Source organism: Phyllobates terribilis, unplaced genomic scaffold, assembly GCF_046119375.1.
Source record: "Phyllobates terribilis strain yellow unplaced genomic scaffold, ASM4611937v1 Scaffold_3__8_contigs__length_932513732, whole genome shotgun sequence".
In the NCBI taxonomy this organism is placed as follows: domain Eukaryota; kingdom Metazoa; phylum Chordata; class Amphibia; order Anura; family Dendrobatidae; genus Phyllobates; species Phyllobates terribilis.
The window spans coordinates 306,411,383-306,435,368 of NW_027362763.1; the positions used below are offsets into that span (position 1 = coordinate 306,411,383).

Below are 23,986 nucleotides of genomic sequence, written 5' to 3' on the forward strand. Positions count from 1 at the left end.
TTATCATCAGTGCGCTGGATCAGATTGTCAGTCATTTTTCCCATCTAGGTGGCAACTGTTTTTTATCATATGCTCCATAGATTATATATGAAAAAAAGTGTCATCTGAATGAGGCTTTAGGCATCCAGCCTTCTGACAGTTCTTTTTTTTCCCTACCTCTGAATAATTAGAAAGAATAAGCCTCCCGTGCAGTGTCTGACTTGGGTGCCAAGGGCCCACCAGTAACCAACTCCAGGGCCCCACTTTTCAGCTACATGGAAATGTGACATTATCCTCAATCACAAATTTATATAATCATGAACTGGGTAGATTGGTAATGAACATGATGCTGCCTTTGTCTGTACATAGTGATAAGTATATCGTGCGAAGTACTGCTCATATAAGAGGGTGTGCGCTCACCGGAGGATTCTCCTGTGGGCCAGTCCAAACCTGGTTCTGTGTGTGTCAGATGACTTGATGTTTCTAGCAGTTATACCAGTACATTTACATAGTGGACCTACATATGAACAGTTCTCAATGCCTGTTAACTATTAAAATGCATATCAGTTACAGACAGTAATGGGATTTGTTAGGTGACAAGCGTGTGCGATATTATAAATAACAGATACATAAGCAACTAGAAATGCAGGACGATTTATTGTACAAATTACCATTTTATTTTAAGATTTTTTAGCTATGTGTGGGAACCTTTGCTCTAGTTTGCGTTGCTTGTCTCTTGCAGCACTTCTCTGTCTTGCCTCTGTTCGCAGCTGCTTCTCTATTTTTAATCTGAAAGGACAAAACAAGTTGAATCTTTAAACAAATTCATGACATGCAGATCAAAGTTACGTCCGCCATCCGGAAGACTGAAATCTTCGATACACTGCTGCCAAAGGGAAAATCTATCTAGTATGCATTACTGACGCTCAATTATACAGCCGCTGTGAGTACCAGACCACATCAATCAGATGCACAATTTACCAATAAATTATTTAGTATTATGCATATAAAGACTTTAGAAATATTCATTAAACATTATATTAATCTTACCTATCATAATGATCGACATACGGCAAGGCATAAAACTTCTGTGCCTTGTAACGCGTGTTCATGTACCAAGGTATGGCCCATTCCCTGAATCTATGCCTGTAAAAATAGGAAAAAAAAACGCACACTGAAGCCGTGAATGATTATTTATCCTACAGGTACAGAAATATCCAAGGGCTTATTCAGACATCGGTACGTATCGATCCGAGCACAAACTGCAATGCACAGACGGGCCGCTGCTCTCCCAACCTGAATGGGATAGCCTCATAGAAATATATGAATCTCTATAATCCAGCTGGGACAACTGCAGCCAGTCCGTGCGAGGACCGAACTGTACTGACATCGGAATGAGTCCTAACTCCCCCAGTAATATTCCAGCAGTTTGATTCCTCCCAGCTCAGTTACATCTATACATTTCCCCCTTCATTGGAGACAATTGGATCATATGATCTCCAGTATAAGAAGTAGTCAAGTACATGGTTCTTATGTATAGACAAGATGTCACTTCCTGGGAACTACAGGACGTTATTGTCACCTATCATATCCCTCCTGCACAGGACACCCCAAGACTCTGCAGGACGAAGGCGCGTCACACGGGGCACCCCGAGACTCTGCAGGACGAAGGCGCATCACACAGGGTACCCCAAGACTCTGCTGCAGGATGAAGGCGCGTCACATGGGGCACCCCGAGACTCATGTTGGACACTTCATCTTTATCTGCAAGATAACATTACTAAAATGTTGTACCATGTCGTATCTCCAAAGCAGTCCTTTCTCCATTCTCCTGGTCTTGCCTTTTCCTGACCAGTTTGTAAGAGTCGGAGGGCATCTTCCCTTTCTGTAACCACCGTGTGAAGATTCTCCATAGACTTCGTTACCTGCAATAAAGAGAACAAACACAATTAATCAGACTGAGAAGAGAACTTTTAGTCGGATTTACTAATATCCCATACATCTACAATTACATTAAAGACAAATTCTCATAACCCATGTGAAAAAAAACATTATATGTATCGGTCCCTTTCTTTGTGATACCTTGTAGAGACGCTCGGGACTTGGCATGGCTACTCTTTGTCGCTTGGACTCTTGTTCTAAAGTCATCAGCATGTTCTTTTCTTTTAATAACACATACCTGAGAGTAGAGAAATATATTACTCCATCTTCAACAAACACATCACTTATAATAAAGCCTCCCCTTAACATCTACAGCACAATGGGTGCTACAAGCTTTACCAGAAAAATCTATGTGCAATCCTGAAAAAGAATTGGCATTTTGTCAGGCTAGTCCTTCAAACCCATTATCTGCCTCTCTGAAATTTGAGGAGCACTTTAATGGGATCACAGGCAGGGCAAGGAGCCACATACAAGGTATGCAGAATGGCTGACGTGGAGTTACATTCCCTTCTCTTGACCAGGTCATAGAGTGGCAATTTGAAGCTCCTTTTGCTCAATGTAAAATGTGTGACAAGACCCTCTACCTATAATGTGTCATTTACAATACTGGAGTCTTCTTATAGGTATGACCAGGCAACCAGTGAACTGGTGTGACTTCCCTATGCACCCCTGTATCTACACCGCAGTGAGGTCAGGAATAAATATACAAATGTGGAAATATGAGGCAAAAAATAGTGCACTGAAACAGTTCAGTATTACCAGCAATTTACTATTAAAATATAGTGCCAAAAACTAATGACCCGATGGCCACAGTTTTCTCTGTAATGCTTATTTTCATGTGGGGGATATTTCTCGGACTTTTGTTCCAATCACCTGAATGGGGCTGTTTTGGCAACAAACACATGATTTTACCATGATCCACTTAGATTTTTTGGGGTGGTCACAAAAATTCCTGCAAAAAGTCTGCTGCTTGAGAATAAACCCGGTATAAAGTCGGTATGATTATTTGCTAACATTACTTGGAGTTACTAACCAAAGTTTGTGTAAGTCTTCACTGCTTTTGCATCTCAGTTGGTTAATGGTCCATAAATCACCTGAAAACAAAGACATTGTCATAAAGGTGAGACCGAAAGCTCAGCTCTTGTGCTTCTGCGTTGGTTGCTCACTTCACAGATATACAAGATGATTACAGCACCGACACACAAACGCCCCATGAGTGAGCCCCGTACAGCTACTGGGGACATACAAGCAGTGTTCACACTCACAATATGTTGTATTAAAAGGGTTTTCCCAAGTTATAAAGTTGTGGCAGATTTCTGGTATATAAGTGAGGGTCTGCCCTCTGATCCTGAGAACGATGGAGCTACAGAGCTCCTTTTCACTGCACTTCTACTCAGACTCAATTGTGAAGTCTGTAGGCGATCAGAGGCCACTGACTGTCTGCAGCGGTCACGAGACGTTATGTTAGGAGTCCCGTGTGGACACAAGGTTGAGTGGAGGGAATGGTAGACTTTTTCACATATGCAGCACCTCTGGCCCATTAATGGCAGGTTGGCCAGGAGTGGAGAGCCCCTTTAAGCCAAGAGTTAGGATTTTTTTTCTCTTATTTGTGGGTAGCTAAGAAGGAAATCAGATTTCTCTGCTCACCAGAGTTCACTGTATTTTCTCCCCAATTTTTAGGGTCATCGAAGAATTCGTCCAGTCCCCTGCGCCCCGCCGATGTGTGGAGAGAGGAGCCCTGCAGCCGACAAGCCGCCACACTGGGCCTCACAGCCAGACCATGGAGGAGCCTGCAATACAAGAGCCCCCGTCACTGACTGCATGCTGGGAGTTGTAGTTCTTACATGGACACGTCTGTAGCACTGCTGATGACTCGTCTGTGTAGTCCATGGCTCCCTGCAGGAGTCAGCCGTGTCTGTGTGACCTGTCCTCGCACCCACAGGACCCCACCTACCTGGAGAGGACACGGGCAGACCCCAGAACTCCGATCAGCAGCCCCCTGACAGCGGCTGCCGCCATCATATCAGCGGCTCATCTCCCACACTGCTCCGGGGCCGGAAGTCAGAAGCGTGTACTAACGGGAAGATGTAACAAGCCGCCAGAAATGTCGCAGGACGTGCAAGTGCAGCGTTACCCCGTGATGCCAAAATAAACGAAACCTTATTGTAACTGAGGCGCAGTGGGAAGTGATAGCATGCCCTTATCTGTCCCCCAGAGGACACCGTACACGCCACCTGTCGCAGGAGTCATACGTCATGACAGCGCTACCCACAACCCCCCCGCGTCTGCCCTCAGTAAACATGGCGGCCATGAGCCTCCTGCGCTCGGTGGCGTCTTCGCTGGTCAGCCGTGTGCAGCCGGCACAGCGCGGAGTGCTGGGGAGGAGCGGCCCGGGGAGGAGAGTGTTGCCGGCGGGTGAGGAGCTCCGTGTGTCCGGCCAGGCGGGAGCCAGCCCCGGGGTGACCTTGGTAGCTGACATTGAGGGGATGTGTGTGCAGGTCATGGAGGGGCCCCTGTGTACTGCAGGGGCTAGTGCGGGGATACAGGCAGCAATGGCGGGGTGACAGGAGGGGGCAGGATTACATGAAGGATTCAGGAAGGCAGAGTCCTTACATCAGGGATGGAAAACTTCTCTATAGGGTTGAGTATGACAGGTCACCGGCCACTGCTGTGACATACTCGGGTCTCCGGCAACGGCCGTGCCGCGCGCTGGGCAGTGGGTCTCCTGCCATGGCCGTGCCACGCACTGGGCAGTGGGTCTCCCGCCATGGCCGTGCCGCGCGCTGGGCAGTGGGTCTCCCGCCATGGCCGTGCCACGCATTGTAGGCCAACAGTAGCCATATTAATAATAGTAATGAAGGAGTCATTTCTTCTGCTCCTGATCTCGGTACACTGACATCTGCAAGGTCGACCTGATGAAACTGTACGTTACGGTGCTAGAGATGCCATCTAACCATATTTATGATGTCTCTGGCGGGTTCTCTGGATTTAAAGCTCTCTTTACAATGCTGCTACAAGGAGCCTTTCTTGCTCTAGAGGACTGGCTGTCCCATGCATTTCATACAGTGTACTGCTCTGCTTCCTATATGGTGGCTGGGTTACCCCATAAATTACAGCCAATATAGGTGGCCCAGAATAGCCGCCTTAACCAAATCTAAATGTCACAGCAGACACTCTGGTTATGATCTGCTTTCTACAGAGGAAATAATTTTTATCTCTATGGCACCAACATATTCCGCAGCACTTTACATTTTAATGGAGACTTGTACACACAGTGAAGACATTACGGAATAACACATAACTCAGATACCAAAAGGAGTGAGGGAGACGAAGACACAGGATAATATCTAGACGATCATAATATGGAGTCAGAGCATTTTATACATTGAAGTGATAATATCATTACATAGGTTGAAAAAAGACCCAGGGCACTATTCATCAAATCTTTTATGCATTTGGGTAAATATTTTGTATAATTTTGGCACAACTTGTGCTGTGCTAAAATCATTCGACTTTTGCCGTTCTCATGACATTTTTGTACAGTTCCAACAAAGTGGGTAAGACGGGGGCATGGTGACTTCTGCTCTTCAAATTTATGATGAACTGCAGCATTCGCTACGCCACAAATTTTACTCCAGCAGGGACTGAAGTAGGATTTGAGGTGCGGTGCATAAAAGTGGATGCTACTCGCCTGGTTCTCCTAATTCATGAAGAGGTGTATTGGGCCCATAGTTCCATCAAGTTCAGCCTTTCTCCACTAGTTATCCATTCACTAACTAAATTATCTATAACCTACAATGCTGTTTATTGTCAGAATAACATCCAGCCCTTTTTTTAAATACTGTCGGTGTCAGCTATTACTACCTCTTGTGGTAGGGCATTCCTCAGTCTGACTGCTCTAACTCTAAAGAACCCTTTCCTGTTTAGACACAATTATTATTATTTTTTTTTTATATTATATATCCTAAAATCTTGTTTGCTTTTGCAGCTGCTGCTTGCATTGAGTACTGCTGCTCAGATTAGTTGGAACCAGAATACCCAAGTCCTTCTCCTGTTCTGTAGTCCCCAGTATATTTCTATTCAATGTATATGCAGCAATCCGATTACTCCGTTCACTGTGCATTACTGTATATTTATTGACATTAAGCCTCATCTGCCTTGTGTTTGTAAGTCATCTCTTATGATGTCCTCAAAAATGTACTTCACAGTAGTTACCTTTCTTAAATATCGGTACCATGTCAGCCATTCTCCAGTCTTGTGGCACCGACCCTGTTACAAGAGAATCTAAGAAGATTAGATACAGCGGTCTGTCAATTACTGAGCTCAACTCCCTCAATATCCGTGGATGAATGCAATCTGGGCCGGGGGATTTGTCAATGTTTCATTTTCTCAAACACAGCTGTACTTCTTCTTGTGTTAAATTAGTTATATTGGGTGGTGAATATTAATTTCTGCCTTGCCTTATGACATCTGGCACAGGCAGCTCACTGGTAAACATGGATGAAAAGTGCCTTTTTAATATCTCAGCCTTCTCTTTTTTTATAATTACATTGCTCTAAACATATTTTGGCATCACATTTTTTCTTTTTGTCTTTTTATATATTTATAAAACTGTTTGGATTTAATTTACTGTCATTGGTGATTTGTTTCTCTTGATTTCTTTTTTACATTTCCTATTGAGATCTTTATACTCCTGGAATACTATTTCTGACTTCTCGGCTTTCAAGGTTTTAAATGCCCTTTGTTTTTGTCTTCTGCTTGGTGCTGCCCTATTTATCCATAATGGTTTCTTTTTATTCCTGGACGTTTTGTTACCAGAGGGTATAAACTTTTACTGGGTTTTAGTAGTATATCGTTAAACACTCCCCATTTATGTTCTGTATCCCCATTAAGCAGGACATGATCCCAGTCTACAAGACTAATCTCTTCCCTTAATCAAGTGAATTTAGCTTTCCTAAAGTTCCAGGTTTTTGTATTTCCCCTTTGTAATATTTTGTTGAATATTAAATTGAAACTTACCACCTCGTATACTAAAAATGTTATTTCTTCCAGTAGTACCTGTACGATTTGAAAGCCATGGGAAGAAGTTATTTGTAGTCACACCATCGACGTACTATGACAAAAGATTTCTAAAGTTATGGGTAAGTCTACTCCAGCTGCCATTCTCCGCTAGATATCCTTCACATTATGTACGCTTATAAAAAGAACAAATAAGGCGGCGGTGTTCACACCGTGAAGTAACTGAGGCAGTGACCCAAGCAAGTCCAACATAAACTGCTTTATTCAGCAACTCACGGGTAAACAGAAAAGTCCTCTGGTTCGCAGCCGGGTTAACATGAGTCCTTAAACAACGGTTGCAGCCTGATGGGTGCAGAGCCTTCCCAGGGATAGGTTCAGCTACACACAGGTCCACCGAGCTTTCCTGCTATGTTTCTAGCAGGTCCCAACACTGAACAACACTAATTCTTAGTGCAGGGTTTTTAAAGGACCTGTGGCAAGAGCCACTGGAAAACCCGGGTTGGAGGGAGGAGGCCGCCCCACTACCTTCCTGTAGACTCCTCCAAGAAATGAAGGCCCTGCCGTGTTTTACTAATCTGCCTTGGCCAGATAGCCTGACCAGGTCAATGCTCACCTTCATTCCTGCATTGAAGCCCCAGGTGAGTTTGTGACTGCAATGCACTCCAGTGGATTTAATAGGTCTCTACACATTCTGGGGGATATATAACGTCCCTCGTATACGATCCCGGTCACTGCCTCACAGTACAGTACACTGGAGAAAATGTTTCATAGCAAGATGCTTTCAAAAACAAAAGTGTTAATAGTTTATTTTTCTCAATTAACAAATGCAAAGTGAATGAACAAAAGAGAAAAAATCTACCAGAATTTCCAGACTAGAAGATACACCCTAAATTTTGGGGAGGAAAATATTTTTTTTAATCTAAATCTGCGCATGCGCCACTTCCAGCTGCCATTTCAGTGAAGCCCACTGCCGGAAAATCTATGTACAGAGCTGGGACTCCGCTCCTACCTCACTGCCGACATTTTCTTGAAATCTAGGGCCCACAGCCGAACACCCCCGAGACACCCCCTCCTCTCAGCCCAGTGCCCACAGCATCACCCCACTCCTTCCCCGGCTTCCTGCTTCAGCGACCCTGCCTCCTGTCACCATTGCCGCCACACCCTCCTCCCCTGATAAGCTACATTAGGACTATGAGACTCACCCCTATTTTCCTCCAGTATTTGGGGAGGAAAAAAAAGTAAGTCTTATAGTCCAAAAAATACGGTAATTAAAATTAATATTTGGTGTGACCACCCTTTGCCTTCACAACAGCATGAAAGCATCAATACTTCTAGGCACACTTGCAAAAAGTCGAGTATTTTGTAGGATTATAGTTTGGCATAATTGGTTACTCATACACCTGCCAGGTGATTATGATCATCATTTTCATATGTAGGTTGAAACATAGTCATTAACTAAAACAGAAACTGCTGTTTAGGAAACTTAAAACTGGGTGAGGAACAGCCAATCTGTACTACAAAGGTGAGCTTGTGGAAGGCATTGGCATGTCACTAGTCATAAATTATGAGTACAGCAGCAGACACAAGGTAGTTGCACTGCATCAGCAAGTTCTCTCCCAGGCAAAGATTTGCTGTTCAAGCTCCTATAAGAAGCACGAAGAAAGGGGCAACGTTGATGACCCTAAAGACAGTGGTCGCCTAAAGAAACTTACTGCAGCAGAACAGACACATAATTCTTAATAACGTTGAAGTCCGAAGATGTCCAGCAGTGCCATCAGCTCAGAACTGACAGCAACCAGTGGGACCAAACTACACCTATCTACTGTTCGTAGTCGTTTGTCCAGAATTGGTCTTCATTGAAGAATTGCGGCAAAAAAGCTAGATCTTTCACATGGAAACAAGAACAAGCGACTAAACACAAGAACTGGGGTACAGAAAAATGGCAGCAGGTGCTCTGGACTGTTGAGACAAAAAATGTGAAATATTTGGGTGTAACAGAAGACTGCTTGTTCTCCTAAGGGCTGGAGAGCAATACATTAATGAGTGTCTGCAGGCAGCAGTGAAGCACTGAGAACTTTGCAAGTTTGGGGCTGCATTTCCGCAAATGGAGTTGAGATTTGGTCAAGATTATTTGTGTCCTCATTGCTGAGAAAAGCAGGCAGATAATTATCCATCATGAAATACCATCTAGGAGGTGTCTGGCTCCAAATTTATTCTACAGCAGGACAATGGCCCCAGACATACAGGCAATGTCATCACAAACTATCTTAAGCATAAAGAAGAACATGAAAGCGATGATATGACCCCACAGAGCCCTGATCACAACATCAAGTCTGTCTGGGGTTACATGAAGAGACAAAAGGATTTACGCAAGTTCTCCCAAGATGTGGCTGGTTCTCCCTAGATAACAGCCTACATGCCCTGCTCCTTCAAAAACTATGTGCAAGTGTACCTAGAAGAAATGATGCCGTTTTGTAGGTAAAGGGAGATCGCACCAAATATTTAGATTTTTCTTCTGTTCCTTCAGTTTGCATTTTGATAAAATTACTTAGCAGCATTTTTCCACAGATGTCTGTAACCTTTGCAGATAAATATTATATAATATAATCAGCTGCCACTGATGATTGGATGCTGGACAAAGCAGCTCTATTTCTTTTTTTTTTTGCTCAACTCTAAAGTAGAATGTTTTCAGAATCTCCACACCACAATGGCTCTATTGCTGTATAGTTATGTGCTCTGTAAATGTGCAATATACCAACTGATGGCCAACAAGAACTAAGCTAATTTATCTTTTATTAACAGAAATTTTATACGTTGCTGACAGCCATACCTGCTGGAATAGCCATTGCGCTCATCAACATTTTTGTTGGTAAGACACTAATATATTATGGGATGCAGATTTGTCATATGCATTAACCCTGAAGCCTTTTTTTCACCTTCCTGACCATGCCAAATTGTACAATTCTGACCACTGTCACTTTGTTGTAATAACCCTGGAATGCTTCAACGGATCCCAGTGCTTCTGAGATGTAGGTTTTTTCTGACATGTTGTACTTCATGTTGGTGGTGAATTTAACATTTACCACGTCTACTTTACATCATCATCGTGTTGAACCATCTTATTTTTTTTTGTTAGGTTAAAAGTTTATCAGCAGTTTTTCTCATTTTCCATCAACATTTACAAAACCTATTTTTTTAGGGATCAGATCATATTTGAAGTGACTTTGAGGGACCTTTATGACAGGAAATACCCAAAAGTAACACCATTTTAAAAACTGTAACCCTTAAAGTGTTCAAAACAACATTCAAGAAGTTTATTAACCCTTTAGGTGCTTCACATGAATTTTAAAGCATTGTGGAAGGAAAAAAAAATGAACATTTTAATTTTTCACACAAAAATGTTCCTTTAGCCACAAATTTTTAATTTTCATAAGGATAATAGGAGACCCTGGACCATATAATTTGTTGTGCAATTTCTCCTGAGCACGCCTATACCCTATTTGTGGTGAAAACTACTGTTTAGGCGCAGGGCTTGGCAGGGAAGGAGCGCCATTGGAGCGCAAAATTGGCTGAAATAAATAGCGGACGCAGTGTCCCTTTTGCAGAGCCCCTGATGTGCCTAAACAGTGGAAACTGCCCCACAAGTGACACCCCAGTTTGGAAACTACAGCCTCTCAAAGAACTTATCTAGAGGTGTTGGGAGCACATTAAACCCACAAGTGCTTCTCAGAATTTTATAACATTGAGCTGTGAAAATGAAAAAATAAATTTTTCCCTCAAAAATGTTGCTTCAGCCTCAAACTTTGAATTTTCACAAGGGTAACAGGAGAAATTGGACCATACAGTTTGTTGTGCAATTTCTGCTGAGTACACCAATACCCCATATGTGGTGGAAAACTATTGTTTGGTTCACGGCAGGGCTCGGAAGGGAAAGAGAGCAAATTTAATTCTCGAGTGCTGATTTGTCTGGAATAGATTGTGGATGCCATATTAAATTTGAAGAGCCCCTGACATGCCAAAACAGCAGAAACCCCATAAGTGACCCCATTTTGGAAACTACACCTCTTGAGGAATTAATCTAGGTGTGTAGTGAGCATTTTAACCCTCAGGCAGTTCACTGAATTGTATAACATTAGGCTGAGGTAATGGAAAATTACCATTTTTTTCCCAGTAAAATGTTGCTGTAACCCCAAGTTTAATTTTCAAAAGGGTTAATGGGAGAAAATGAACAATTTGTTGCTCAATTTCTCTTCAGTGCTCCAATGTCCCATATGTGGTCAAAAATTAGTTGTGAGGCACAGTGGAAAGCTCAGAAGGGAAGAAGCGCTATATTTGAGTTCAGATTTTGCTGAATGGTTTGAGGGTGACCTGGCACCTCAGCGGCTCTGCCAATGTGACATAACAGCAGAAACCCCCTTTAATGGCCCCATTTTACAAACTACACCTTTCAATGAATTCATCTAGGGGTCCAGAGAACTTGAGACCATGTGTGTCATAGAATTTTATACCATTGGGCGGTGAAGAGAGAATAATTACATTATTAACACAAAAAGTTAGATTGAGCCACGGAGTTTACATTTTCACATGGGGAAATGAGTAAAAAATGGCACCAAAATTTGTCACACAGTTTCTGCTCAATATAGCAATACCTCATATGTGGTTGTACTGTACTGCTTAGCCACACGGCGAGACTCAGGAGGGAAGGAGCGTTATTTGGAGAATAAACGATCATAAAATAGATTGCGGATTACATATACATAGCCTCAAGGGCTAGAAGAGCAGAATCTCCCCTCAACTGACCCCATTTTGGAAATTACACCACTCTGGGAATGTATCTACAGGTGTAGTGACAATTTTGACTCCATGGGTGTTTTCCAGAAACAAGCAGCAGTGATTTTTGCAGAGTGAAATTGGCAAATCTGCCATTGTAGTGGCCGTACATTTGTAGTGGCCGTACATTTGTAGTGCCCAGCTTGTGCTTCTGGGGAGACACACCCTGTAAATTAAGTGGATTATGTCATGAGGACACTAAATGTGGTTTAGGCACACTGTGGGTCTCAGAAGGGAGGGTGTATTTGTATTTGGGAGCATAGAATTCACTAAATTTCTTTTGGGGGGTGAGGAGCCATTTAGCTTTTCCAGAGCCTTTGTACTACCAGTAATGAGGAAGCCCCCCTATATTTCCTATAACAGATGACGGACCTGAGTGGGGACTTGCTTTTTTTGTGGATAGAGTTGGTTTCTTTTGGGAACATTACTATTCATACACATGTGCAGGCTAATCAATCAGCTAAACTGAGGTTACATATAGTCACGTGAACTCGGGTGAACATTTAGGCAGTGATTAAGGACCAGAAAGGTCAGAAACATGTTGCCTTATCATTTCATAATTTATCTCTATGCCTCATGGAGTACTGCTGTGTGAACTGTTGCTGATTTTATCTTTCCTGAAATAAACCTTTTTTATGGATGAAGCGAGTGCTGGTCTCTTCCTGGACTTTTGGGAACATTTTACATAATGTTTTGTATCACATTTATCCGGCGCTCTACACTGAGCATTTACTTCAGGGTTTCCATCTAAATCTCTGAATGAGGTGATTCAGATGAAACCACTGAGGGATCCATTTACTATAATGAGGCAGCAGAGTTACTCTGGTCTCCATCTGGCCTCTGTTCAGCGGTGTCCTTTTTTTCAGAGGTGCACAAAACTGTGGTTGACCACGTTTTTAGGCACACCTAAAAAGACAGACACCGCCGAATCACAGGTCAGACAGTGTCCATAGTGTCTCCATCTGCCTCATTATAGGGAATCTTCTGCCGGGGGTTCTGTCTGAATCGCGTATTTGAGATTTACACGGAAACCCCGGTGTAAGAGCTCAGAGCAGAGTGCAGGATAAATGTGTACCGAGCCTTAATGTTTTTTTTGGGATTCAAATGAACAAATCAACAGCAGATGAACTGGTTTTATTTATTTTTTTACACCATTCCTCGTGTGATATAATTGATTGGACAAGTTTATTCTTCGGGTCGTTGCGATTACAGCGATACCAAAATTATATTGGTTTTTATGTTTGGCTGCTGTCACACTTTAAAAGACGCTTTTTATTGCCAAATAAAGTTTTTGGATCGCCATATTTTGAGCTATAATTTTTCTATATTTCTGCCATGTTGGGGCTTTTTTTTTTTTGCGGCACGAGTTGATGGTTTTTATTGGTACCATTTTTGGGCACATGACATTTTTGATCGCTTTCTATTCTGATTTTTGGAAGGCAGAATAAACAAAAACCAGCAATTCAGGAATTGTTTTTTTTTTTTATGTTTTGGCGCTTTAACGCACTAAAAACAATTTTATAAAAAAGAAAATATATTTTTTGCATCGCTTTATTCTGAGAGCTATACATATTATTTTTCCACTGATGGAGCTCTGTGGTGGCTTGATTTTTGCTGGACAAGATGACTATTTTATTTTTGCCACTTTTTTTTTTATTTTTTTTTTTATTTTTTTAAGGGGTTGCTTAATGTGACAATTTTATAAGTCTGGTCATTTCAGATGTGGAGATAACAAATGTGTTCTTTGTTTATTTTTGTTTTTACCGGGGCAGGGGCACTGAAGTTGGCTGGATTCAGCGAGGGGGCCAGCTGCAGAGCACCGCTTGCAGACTCTAAAACAAAGAGGCTACTAGCGATGCGACAATGATGAGACAATGTGTAAAAGTACCAAAAGTCTCAAAGTAAAAAAAAAAAAAAAAAAAATTGTAAAAATATATAAAAAAAAAAAAAAAAAATCCAAAAATATACTGTGCCCATAAATAAATATTATTAAAAAAAACAATAGAAGTATACATATGTGGTATCGCCGCGTCCGGAACGACCTGACCTATAAAACTGTTCCACTAGTTAACCGCTTTAGTGAACATGGTAAAAAAAAAAAAAGCAAAAAACGATGCTTTATCATACTGCCAAACAAAAAAATTGCAATAAAACGTGATCAAAAAGACGAATGCAAATAAAAATAGCACCACTGAAAACGTCATCTTCTCCCGCAAAAAAACAAGCCTCCATACAGCTCCATCAGCCAAAAAAGAAGTTATAGCTCTCAGAATAAAGCGATACAAAAAAATAATTTTTTCTATAAAATAGTATTTATGGAAAAGCGCCAAAACATAAAACTATATAAATGTGGTACTGCTATAAACATACTGACCCGAAGAATAACGCTGCCTTATCAATTTTACCACACGCGGAACAGCATAAAAAAAACAATTCTGGAATTGTTGCTTTTTGTTTATTCTGCCTCCCAAAAATCGGAATAGAAAGCAATCAAAAAATGTCATTTGCCCAAAAATGGTACCAATAAAAACGTCAGCTTGTCTCGCAAAAAAACAAGCCGTCACATGACTGTCAGCCGAAATATGGAAAAATTATAGCTCTAAAAATATGGTGATGCAAAGACTAGTCTTTGCAAAAAAAAAAAGCGTCTTTTAGTGTGTGACAGCTGTCAATCATAAAAAACGATATGAATCTGGTATTGCTGTAATTGCACCGACCCGAAGAATAAAGTTGTCTAATCAATTATACCGCTCGAGGAATGGTGTAAAAAATAAACTCTAGGGTTAGGGTTGTGTTGGGGTTGGGATTTTTTCAAAAGTAAAGAAAAAAAAATGGCAACTAATGTTGAGCTCAAGTGCTCGCTACTTAAGTTTGCATCGGGTGCTCGGGTATGCACAGAGTATAGCGGGGGCTCAAGGGACATGCTCAAGTCTCCGCCCCAAATGTTTTGCAGCTGTTATACAGCCAAAAAAACCTCGCAGGGATTGCATGCCATGCACGAGCAATGCCTGCATTTTTTTTTGGGTGTCTAATAACGGTGAAACATGCAGGCGAGGAGTCGAGCATGTCACTCGAGCACCTGCGATACTTGGTGCATACCTGAGTACCCGATGCAAACTCAAGTAGCGAGCACTTGCACTCAAGACTAATGAGAACTTATTCAATATGATGACCTAATGTTAGCAAATTCTGTGTCGTACCTCTGGGTTCAAAATGTTCACTATACCCCTTGATAAAATCCTTGAGGGGTCTAGTTTCCAGAATGGGGTCACTTGTGGGGGGTTTCCACTATTTAGGCACATCAGGGGCTCCCCAAACGCAACATGGCGTCCGCTAATTATTCAGGCAAACTTTACATTCAAAAAGTCAAATGGCGCTCCTTCCTTTCTTAACCCTGTCGTGCACGCAAACAGTGGTTTTCCCCCACATATGGGGTATCGGTTTGCTCAGGATGAATTGCGCAACAAATTTTGGGGTCCATTTTTTCCTGTTACCCTTGTGAAAATAGAAAAATTGGCATCTAAAGTAACATTTTTGTGAAAAAGTTAAATGTTCATTTTATTTCTTCCACATTCCAAAAATTCCTGTGACTCACCTGAAGGGTTAATAAACTTCTTGAATGTGGTTTTGAGCACCTTGAGGGGTGCAGTTTTTAGAATGGTGTCACTTTTGGGTATTTTCTGTCATAAAGGCCCCTCAAAGTGACTTCAAATGTGATGTGGTCCCTAAAAAAAATGGTTTTGTAAGTTTTTTTGGAAAAATGAGAAATCGCTGGTCAACTTTTAACCCTTATAGCTTCCTAACAAAAAAAAAATTTTGGTTCCAAAATTGTGCTGATGTAAAGTAGACATGTGGGAAATGTTATTTATTAACTATTTTGTGTGACATATCTCTCTGATTTAAGGGCATAACATTTTTAAATTTTCAAAATTTTCGCCAAATTTCCATTTTTTTTCTCACAAATAAACGCAAGTGATATCGCAGAAATGTTACCACTATCATGAAGTACAATATGTCACGAAAAAACAATGCTCAGAATCGGGGGGGATCCGTTGAAGCGTTCCAGAGTAATTACCTCATAAAGTGACAGTGGTCAGAATTGTAAAAATTGGCCTGGTCTTTAACGTGGAAACCATCCTCGGGGATAAAGGGGTTAATGAAAATGAGAACTCCCTTGGAGATATCTGATAAACCGTATATGTGACTGATGTAACATCATGCTGTGTGTGTACAAGCATGGGGTTAACCCAGCCGCGAGAAATTGGTGGCTATAAAAAACAGCCTTTTCCATGGAGTTGTCATGTGTATAGAAACACTATATACTCAGGATATCTATTGAATTAGATATCTTAAATCATTTTTATTGAAAACCTATATTCTGTAATATGTACCGCCCGCATGATCATTGCTGCTAAAAAATAAGTAGTAATGATGATTATTATTTATTATTATTAGGACCTGGAGAATTAGTAGAAATTCCAGAGGATTATGTTCCTGAGCCATGGGAATACTACCAGGTATGTTCTGGAAAATGAATGGACTGTCCAAAATGGTCACTAAGGATGAATGCATACTGTGTTTCGTGCTGCTGTGGATCATACTTGCCCTTGAACCATACATTAAACAGCAAACAGTCATCTATCCAGCAATAGGGCCCATTGCAACAAAAATTAACTTTTTTATGATGGCTGTCTGTACAGGTAAGCACAGTCTGCTTTTTCCTACACCGGTAAATAAACTGTATGCAGACTGTGAAGACCCGGGGTCTTCTGTGGGCATAATACTACTCAGACAACACAGGGTGAGGGTAAAACAGTGTGGCAATGTTTTTTTGAACCACCAAATGACAATAAACATATAGAACAGTCACAAGAAATACCCAAGATGGTGCAAAATTACAGAATTTCACCCTTCCGCTGGGAATAGATCCGCTGCGACTTTGTGACTTCCAGGGCCAACTACCTCAACCATTGGCCCCCTGCTTTTGGCAGACCCCCACAGAGAGGAGGTAGCGGCAAGCTTTGGAACCTGACAGTCCATTGAGGTACAAGACCAAGAGACACGAGGGTCTCACCCTGGCTTCTCCGAGAGTTTCCATGGGGCCAGATGACTGGCTGGTCCCAAACTGGCTTCTCCGAATGTCTTCATGGGTTCCCGGCTACCGGAGTGTCCCACCTGGCAACCCCAAACAACAAATGCATGGGACCAGGTGACCTCATTGTCCCAACCTGGTTTCCCAAAATGTATCCATTAGTTCCCTGATGGTCAATGGAGCAGATCTGTATCCTTCCAGTTAGCGCTGTGTACATAGGCGGATTATAATGAGGGCAATCCGGGCTACCGCCCGGAGCCTCGGGTCTCCAGGGGGCCCGGGGCTCCGGGGGGGCTATGGCTGGATTGCCCTCATTATATGTGTGGCCGCGCGGCACATTCCGGCACACAGTGGCGGGGGGGGGGGACCCGGACCGCTCCCCCAGCAGCGGTGCACGGCCGCTACTTCTTCTTCGGCCGGGCCAGCACTGCAGCAGTTAACTTCTCTGTGCTGGCCCGGCCGCGTCACTGCTAGGAGACACGGCCCTGTGCGCGGCCGTGTCTCCTAGCTGTGACGTCACGCCGTGCGCGCCCGGCCTGCACTGCTACTTACCACCGGAGACTAGCAGGAGCCAGGAGGACTGGAGCCGGGGGATGGTGAGTGTGTGTGTGTGTATGTGTATGTATGTATAGGCAGATATCATTGTGTGATGTCTGTTTTATATGTATTTTTGTGTTTCAAATGTGTTTATGCGTGTATGTATATGTTTGTGTGCCTGACTGCGTGCGGCTTCCTGCTGAGTATAGATGGCGCCGTGCGACCTCCTGCTGTCTCTGGAGGGGGGGCCGTGCAGCCTCCCGCTGTGTCTAGATGGCTCCGTGCGGCCTCCCGCTGTGTCTAGATGGCTCCGTGCGGCCTCCCGCTGTGTCTAGATGGCTCCGTGCGGCCTCCCGCTGTGTCTAGATGGCTCCGTGCGGCCTCCCGCTGTGTCTAGATGGCTCCGTGCGGCCTCCCTGCTGTGTCTAGATGGCTCCGTGCGGCTCCCTGCTGTGTATAGATGGCTACGTGTGCTCAATATTGAGTCATACAATTAATGTAAGGCTATGTGCCCACGATGCAGAAATGCTCTGGATTTTTTTTGAGAGTTTCTGCATCTCCCTGGCAGAAAAAACGCATGCGGATTTTACATGCGTTTTTCCTGCCAGGGACATGCGGATGTGAAGCGTTCTTCACATGCGTTTCCGCATGCGGGTTGACAAGCGCTTTCCAAGCGATTTTAGCATCACTTGGAAAGTGCTTGACAACTTAGTCACACTATATAAATCCATGCAACCACCTTCTGATGGCCTGCCGACGTCAGCGGTTGCGTGACCCGTCACATGACTAAATGACGTCATGGCAGGTCCTTTTTAGACCATCGTGAGCTGCCTGCAAGCCAGGACGCATCGGATAAAGACACTGGGGGCCATCAGAAGGTAAGTATAATATTTATTTAATTCTTTTTTTTACAGGTTCTATGGTACCCGGGTCCGGAGGAGAGTCTCCTCTTCTCCAAACCCGGGTACCATCCGCACATTGAAACGCATGGATTCTGCATGTACAGATGCAGTGATGCGGATTACATGCGTTCCAATGCAAGTCAATGGCGGCGAAAACGCCGCGCTTCCGCAAAATAATTGTTAGTGCTGCGGATTTCTCCGCAATGATAATCCGCAGCGGAAATTTCCGCAGCATGTGCACAGCACATGCGGATTATCATTGGGGAACATGGCAGACCTTCTACCAAGCGTTTTTTAAGCGTTTCTGCAGCGGAATTGCCACTGCGGAAACACTTAAAAAACACGTAGTGGGCACACAGCCTAAAAAAAATTATTAGAATTAATATTGTGCCAAATTAATTTCACGTGAACTATCACATGATCTATCACAGGGGATCATGTGACATGTCACGTGATACATCAGGTGTTTGTGTGTGGGGTGGGGGGCCCGTGCCTTCTAAACTGCCCGGGGCCCTTGCTACTCTTAATCCACCTCTGGCTGTGTACTCTTCGGCTGGAATCCTGTATAATCTAAAACTGTGTCTCTCTGGATGGAGCCATGCTGCCAACTGCTGTCCTTAAGAGTCTGTCTGAACTTTGATTCTCCTTGCAGCAGGATAGAAAACCCTTTTTATATTTACATATATGTAAATATATCAGTCACAGGTTAGGAGGAAAGGTGCAGGGATCATGTCTCATTGTTTGAGCATTTAATCAATTTACATAGTTGATCTCCATCAGCTCTTGTACATCAACAACTAGCTGGCTTAGTACAATATGCAATTAGCATAGTAACAAACATCATTGTTCCCCAACACTGAGTTGCTGCCCTTCTTGACCAGCCAAAGAAACACATACATTCAGAAGTCAACACAAACACTATAGTGTATTTCTCTTGGCCTACAGTTATATGAAAAAGTTTGGGCACCCCTATTAATTTTAAGCTTAATGTTTTATAAAAATTGGTGTTTTTTTCAACAGCTATTTCAGTTTGATATATGTAATAACTGTTGGACACAGTGATGTTTCTGCCTTGAAATGAGATTTATTGTACTAACAGAAAATGTGCAATCTGCATTCAAACAAAATTTGACAGGTGCATAAGTATGGGCACCTCACCAGAAAAGTGACATTAATATTTAGTAGATCCTCCTTTTGCAAAAATAACAGCCTCTAGTCGCTTCCTGTAGCTTTTAATGAGTTCCTGGATCCTGGATGAAGGTATTTTTGACCATTGCTCTTTACAAAACAATTCCAGTTCAGTTAAGTTTGATGGTCGCCGAGCATGGACAGCCCTCTTCAAATGATCCCACAGATGTTCAATGATATTCAGGTCTGGGGACTGGGTTGGCCATTCCAGAACATTGTAATTGTTCCTCTGCATGAATGCCTGAGTAGATTTGGAGTGGTGTTTTGGATCATTGTCTTGCTGAAAGATCCATCCCCTGCGTAACTTCAACTTTGTCACTGATTCTTGAACATTATTGTCAAGAATCTGCTGATACTGAGTGGAATCCATGTGTCCCTCAACTTTAACAAGATTCCCGGTGCCGGCATTGGCCACACAGCCCCAAAGCATGATGGAACCTCCACCAAATTTTACTGTGGGTAGCAAGTGTTTTTCTTGGCATGCTGTGTTTTTTTGCCGCCATGCATAACGCCTTTTTGTATGACCAAACAACTCAATCTTGGTTTCATCAGTCCACAGGACCTTCTTCCAAAAAGAAATTGGCTTCTCCAAATGTGCTTTTGCATACCTCAGCCGACTCTGTTTGTGGCGTGCTTGCAGAAACGGCCTCTTTCGCATCACTCTCCCATACAGCTTCTCCTTGTGCAAAGTGCGTTGTATAGTTGACCGATGCACAGTGACTCCATCTGCAGCAAGTTGATGCTGCAGCTCTCTGGAGGTGGTCTGAGGATTGTCCTTGACTGATCTCACCATTCTTCTTCTCTGCCTTTCTGATGTTTTTCTTGGCCTGCCACTTCTGGCCTTAACAAGAACTGTCCCTGTGTTCTTCCATTTCCTTACTATGTTCCTCACAGTGGAAACTGACAGGTTAAATCTCTGAGACAGCTTTTTGAATCCTTCCCCTGAACAACTATGTTGAATAATCTTTGTTTTCAGATCATTTGACAGTTGTTTTGAGGAGCCCATGATGCCACTCTTCAGAGGAGATTCAAACAGGAGAACAACTTGCAAGTGGCCACTTTAAGTAGCTTTTCTCATGATTGCATACACCTGGCTATGAAGTTCAAAGCTCAATGAGGTTACAAAACCAAAAAAAGAGCTTTAGTAAGTCAGTAAAAAGTAGGTAGGAGTATTTAAAACAAGAAAATAAGGGTGCCCATACTTATGCACCTGTCAAATTTTGTTTGAATGCAGATTGCACATTTTCTGTTAGTACAATAAACCTCATTTCAAGGCAGAAACATTACTGTGTCCAACAGTTATTACATATATCAAACTGAAATAGCTGTTGCAAAAACACCAATTTTTTATAAAACATTAAGCTTAAGATTAATAGAGGTGCCCAAACTTTTTCATATAACTGTATATGCTATGTGCATGGAGGCAGTGTGCGTTAAGGTTTAGAGATAACAAAACACTACTTCTATGGGAAACGGTAATGGTTATTTCTTTAGAACTGATATTTTTCCTTAGGGGATAGTCCACTTATAGGTTACTAGAACGATCATAATAGTGCTAGCATTTAAGGGCACTCTTTCAGCTATTTGCGTTCCTTCCATAGGAACAAGCACTGGCCGCTACTGTTACTGGTTTCACTGTGGTTAGGTCACAGTTCTAAGGCAGATCAACAACACATGCCAGAAGTGTAATTACCTGTGTGAGCCATTATCTGTTGCTTTGAGAACAGCTCATGAGACTTGTCACGTTTCTCTTTCAGCATCCAATCACCCGTTTTCTTGCCCACCATGTATATCCAGATTATCAACCAAAATATGAACAACATATGTGTGTCCTTCATGTTGAAAGCGAGAAACGTATGCTCAGGTTTGTTGCTTGCAATGTTTTCAGTATTGTTTCTGTTTGTACATACACATTTATCAGAAGGGTAAAAATGGAAGCTGTGATTAAAAAAAAATCCAAACAGTATTTAACAGTAGCCATAGTCGTAATCTGCAGGGAAATACATTCTATACATTTGTCTGTCCGACTGCATCAGAAAATGAAGTTACATTTTCCCTACAGCCGCTTGCTTCAAGTCAAGTGGGCGGCGGCGGCGAGCAGTCGGGCACTGGCAGCAGTGAGCAGTCCCTACTCTCTATACAGGGGGCACGCTGTAATCGCTCACTCCCCCTGCTGACTATATGACATTTGCTCGCAGTGTGTGTGCAGTGCAGGATCTTAGAGCGTTAGGAGAGTGATCAGAGTGCGCACAGCAGACCTATGAACATGTTTAGAATGTATTTACCTGTAGATAAATATCATTTGTTTTTTCTTAGTGATAGTTTCCCTTTAAGATTTTGGGAATGCATTACAATGCAAAGCAGGGGCCATTTGCCAACTTACTGGGGGGAAATGAAAGAGGATTTAGAGATGACAATTACATCTTTGGACTTGGTCTCTGTTTGGGTTGAGAGGCTTTCCTCTTTACACATGATGGGATCTGAGTTTTGGCTGTGATCACAGCGCTCCGTGTCCGGCCATCTCTGTGTATCTGTTGCAATCCTCTGGGTTTAGTTTCTCACATAGTGTTGTGGTGCCTGCAGTGTCCACTGATCGTGTGATGTCTGACTGTTTGTAATCTTTTAATAACCATAACCCAATTCTGATTTGATTTTTTTTGTAGACTATATGAAACTGCAGCACGCCGCTCTATGAGACAGATCGGAGATGGTCCATGGTATCAGTTTGAGACTTTGGACAAGACCCTTATTGATGATACACCTAAGGCTTTCCCTGATAACTAGCGCTCCTGACCACTCAGTGTTGTTGTAAATCTTCATTTCCTCTCTACTTATTCTGGTTAATCTGTTTCAAATAAACTCTACCAGCGTAGTGTAATATATTTTTTAATACAATAATAATGAAAAATAATATGCAGGTAATACGGTAATGAAAATGTAACACTAAATATTAGTCCGCGTGCATAGATTAGCAGAGAGACAAGGGTGTACTTCAGCAGTATTCTGTAGTTATAAGCATTGGTTGTCTAGGGATCATGCCCTCTGTCGCTCATATTATTTCCATACAGCACGATTCAGAACAGGTAAATCCATATACTTGTCCTCTGCTGACTTGGACACTTATCGATTCGGAAGTATAATATAACCTGCTCTATCCCGCATCATTTGCTTTTGAGTGATTAAATTCAGAATCTGTGTTCTGATGGATGTATCGTGTCAGCGTGGCGGACGTATAATCCAATATTATTGATGTTTTTAATTTTTAACAGCAAGGAGGGTACACTTACATATGCATTAATGCAAATGAACAATCTGTGGAACGGAAACTGCAGCAATCACATATTGACATCTGACATAGGACATTTCCACTACTTAAAACATTTTCTTTCCAAAATGGAAAAAAAAGATTTTTTGAACTCTTGTTTTGAGGCTCAATAGCCTTATATTGTAAAAGCCACTTGTGGGTCACACACACGCTGGATGGCAGGTAAAATGAAGGTAAGTGAGTATTAACAGATACACTGTACAATACGGTTTTTAAAAAAGAAAAAAAAAAAAATCTTAATGGGAGTGCTTATTTAAATATAAAAAAGAAGAAGTATTGGTCTCGCCAGTAACCTGGGTTCCTGGAAGTCTCCATGACAGCATACCTGAGATTGATTGATTTTGTTATTTTTTTCCCCCTGCTGAGTGAGTTAAAGCCCACTCATTCTTCCACTCCAGTGGGTTATAACACAACATCGGAAGGCCAATCTAAATAAGTCCATAAATATCGGACAATAAAAAATAAGATGGAATATATCTGTGCTGTTATGGAGACTGTCAGGGAACTGGATTACTTGTGAGTCTAAGGCTACGTTCCCACAATGAGTTTTTGGCACTGCATTTTTATGCGTCATACAGTTCTAGAAAAGTGGATGGGATTCATAGAAATCTTATGTCCACTGTAATTTTATTTTACTCAGCGTAAACTGATCTGCGGTGTGTGTTTTAAAAATCACGAAATATAAATTTCTCTTGCGAGTACGCAGAGTTTTATGTGTGGATTTTCCTCATAAAATTGCATTACATGCTGACAATTCGCAAGTAATTTTGCGACATCAAAAAATCTGTAAATACTCTTTGTGGGAATTTAACCTAATGCCTCCTTTCACCAGTCTTCTCTAGCACACCATGACAGCACACTTTAACAACGAGCAAGAAAAAAATGATTAGCTCAGGTCTATAACATTAGAATGATAGCATGTTAGTCTTGGAAGGGACTTCCAGAGTCATCGTGTCAAACCTCCTGCTCAATGCAGGATTCACTAAACCTTCTCAGACAGATGTCTGTCTTGCCTCTGTTTGAAGACTTTCATTGGAAGAGAACTCAATTAAAGGGAATCTGTCACCCCCTGGGCGATATCAGACCTCTACTATGGGCATACAGGGTATAGAAAAGTAAATATATACATAACTGTGTGCCCCATAGTAGAGGTCTTGCTTACCCAATGCCATA

General features: G+C 42.3%; 2 protein-coding genes across 3 annotated transcripts; one reads left to right on the forward strand and one right to left on the reverse strand.

Annotated features, from left to right (window-relative positions):
* Positions 1-617: 617 nt before the first annotated feature.
* On the reverse strand, positions 618-4,181 carry MRPL47 (mitochondrial ribosomal protein L47). The gene is made up of 7 exons (XM_073674960.1): positions 3,875-4,181; positions 3,568-3,710; positions 2,954-3,014; positions 2,062-2,158; positions 1,774-1,904; positions 1,030-1,125; positions 618-768 (listed from the first exon to the last, which is right to left on the reverse strand). Exons 1-7 carry the CDS (start codon positions 3,940-3,942, stop codon positions 660-662), a joined length of 705 nt encoding a protein of 234 aa, XP_073531061.1. The 5' UTR covers positions 3,943-4,181; the 3' UTR covers positions 618-659.
* NDUFB5 (NADH:ubiquinone oxidoreductase subunit B5) lies at positions 4,009-22,366 on the forward strand. 2 transcript variants are annotated; one of them, XM_073674961.1, is made up of 6 exons: positions 4,009-4,335; positions 6,973-7,061; positions 9,742-9,808; positions 16,225-16,286; positions 21,246-21,352; positions 22,152-22,366. In XM_073674961.1, exons 1-6 carry the CDS (start codon positions 4,176-4,178, stop codon positions 22,270-22,272), a joined length of 606 nt encoding a protein of 201 aa, XP_073531062.1. In that variant the 5' UTR covers positions 4,009-4,175; the 3' UTR covers positions 22,273-22,366. The 2 variants fall into 2 exon arrangements, with proteins under 2 accessions (XP_073531062.1, XP_073531063.1); XM_073674962.1 differs by having other exon boundaries at positions 4,011-4,335; positions 6,976-7,061.
* The last annotated feature ends 1,620 nt before the right edge of the window (positions 22,367-23,986 follow it).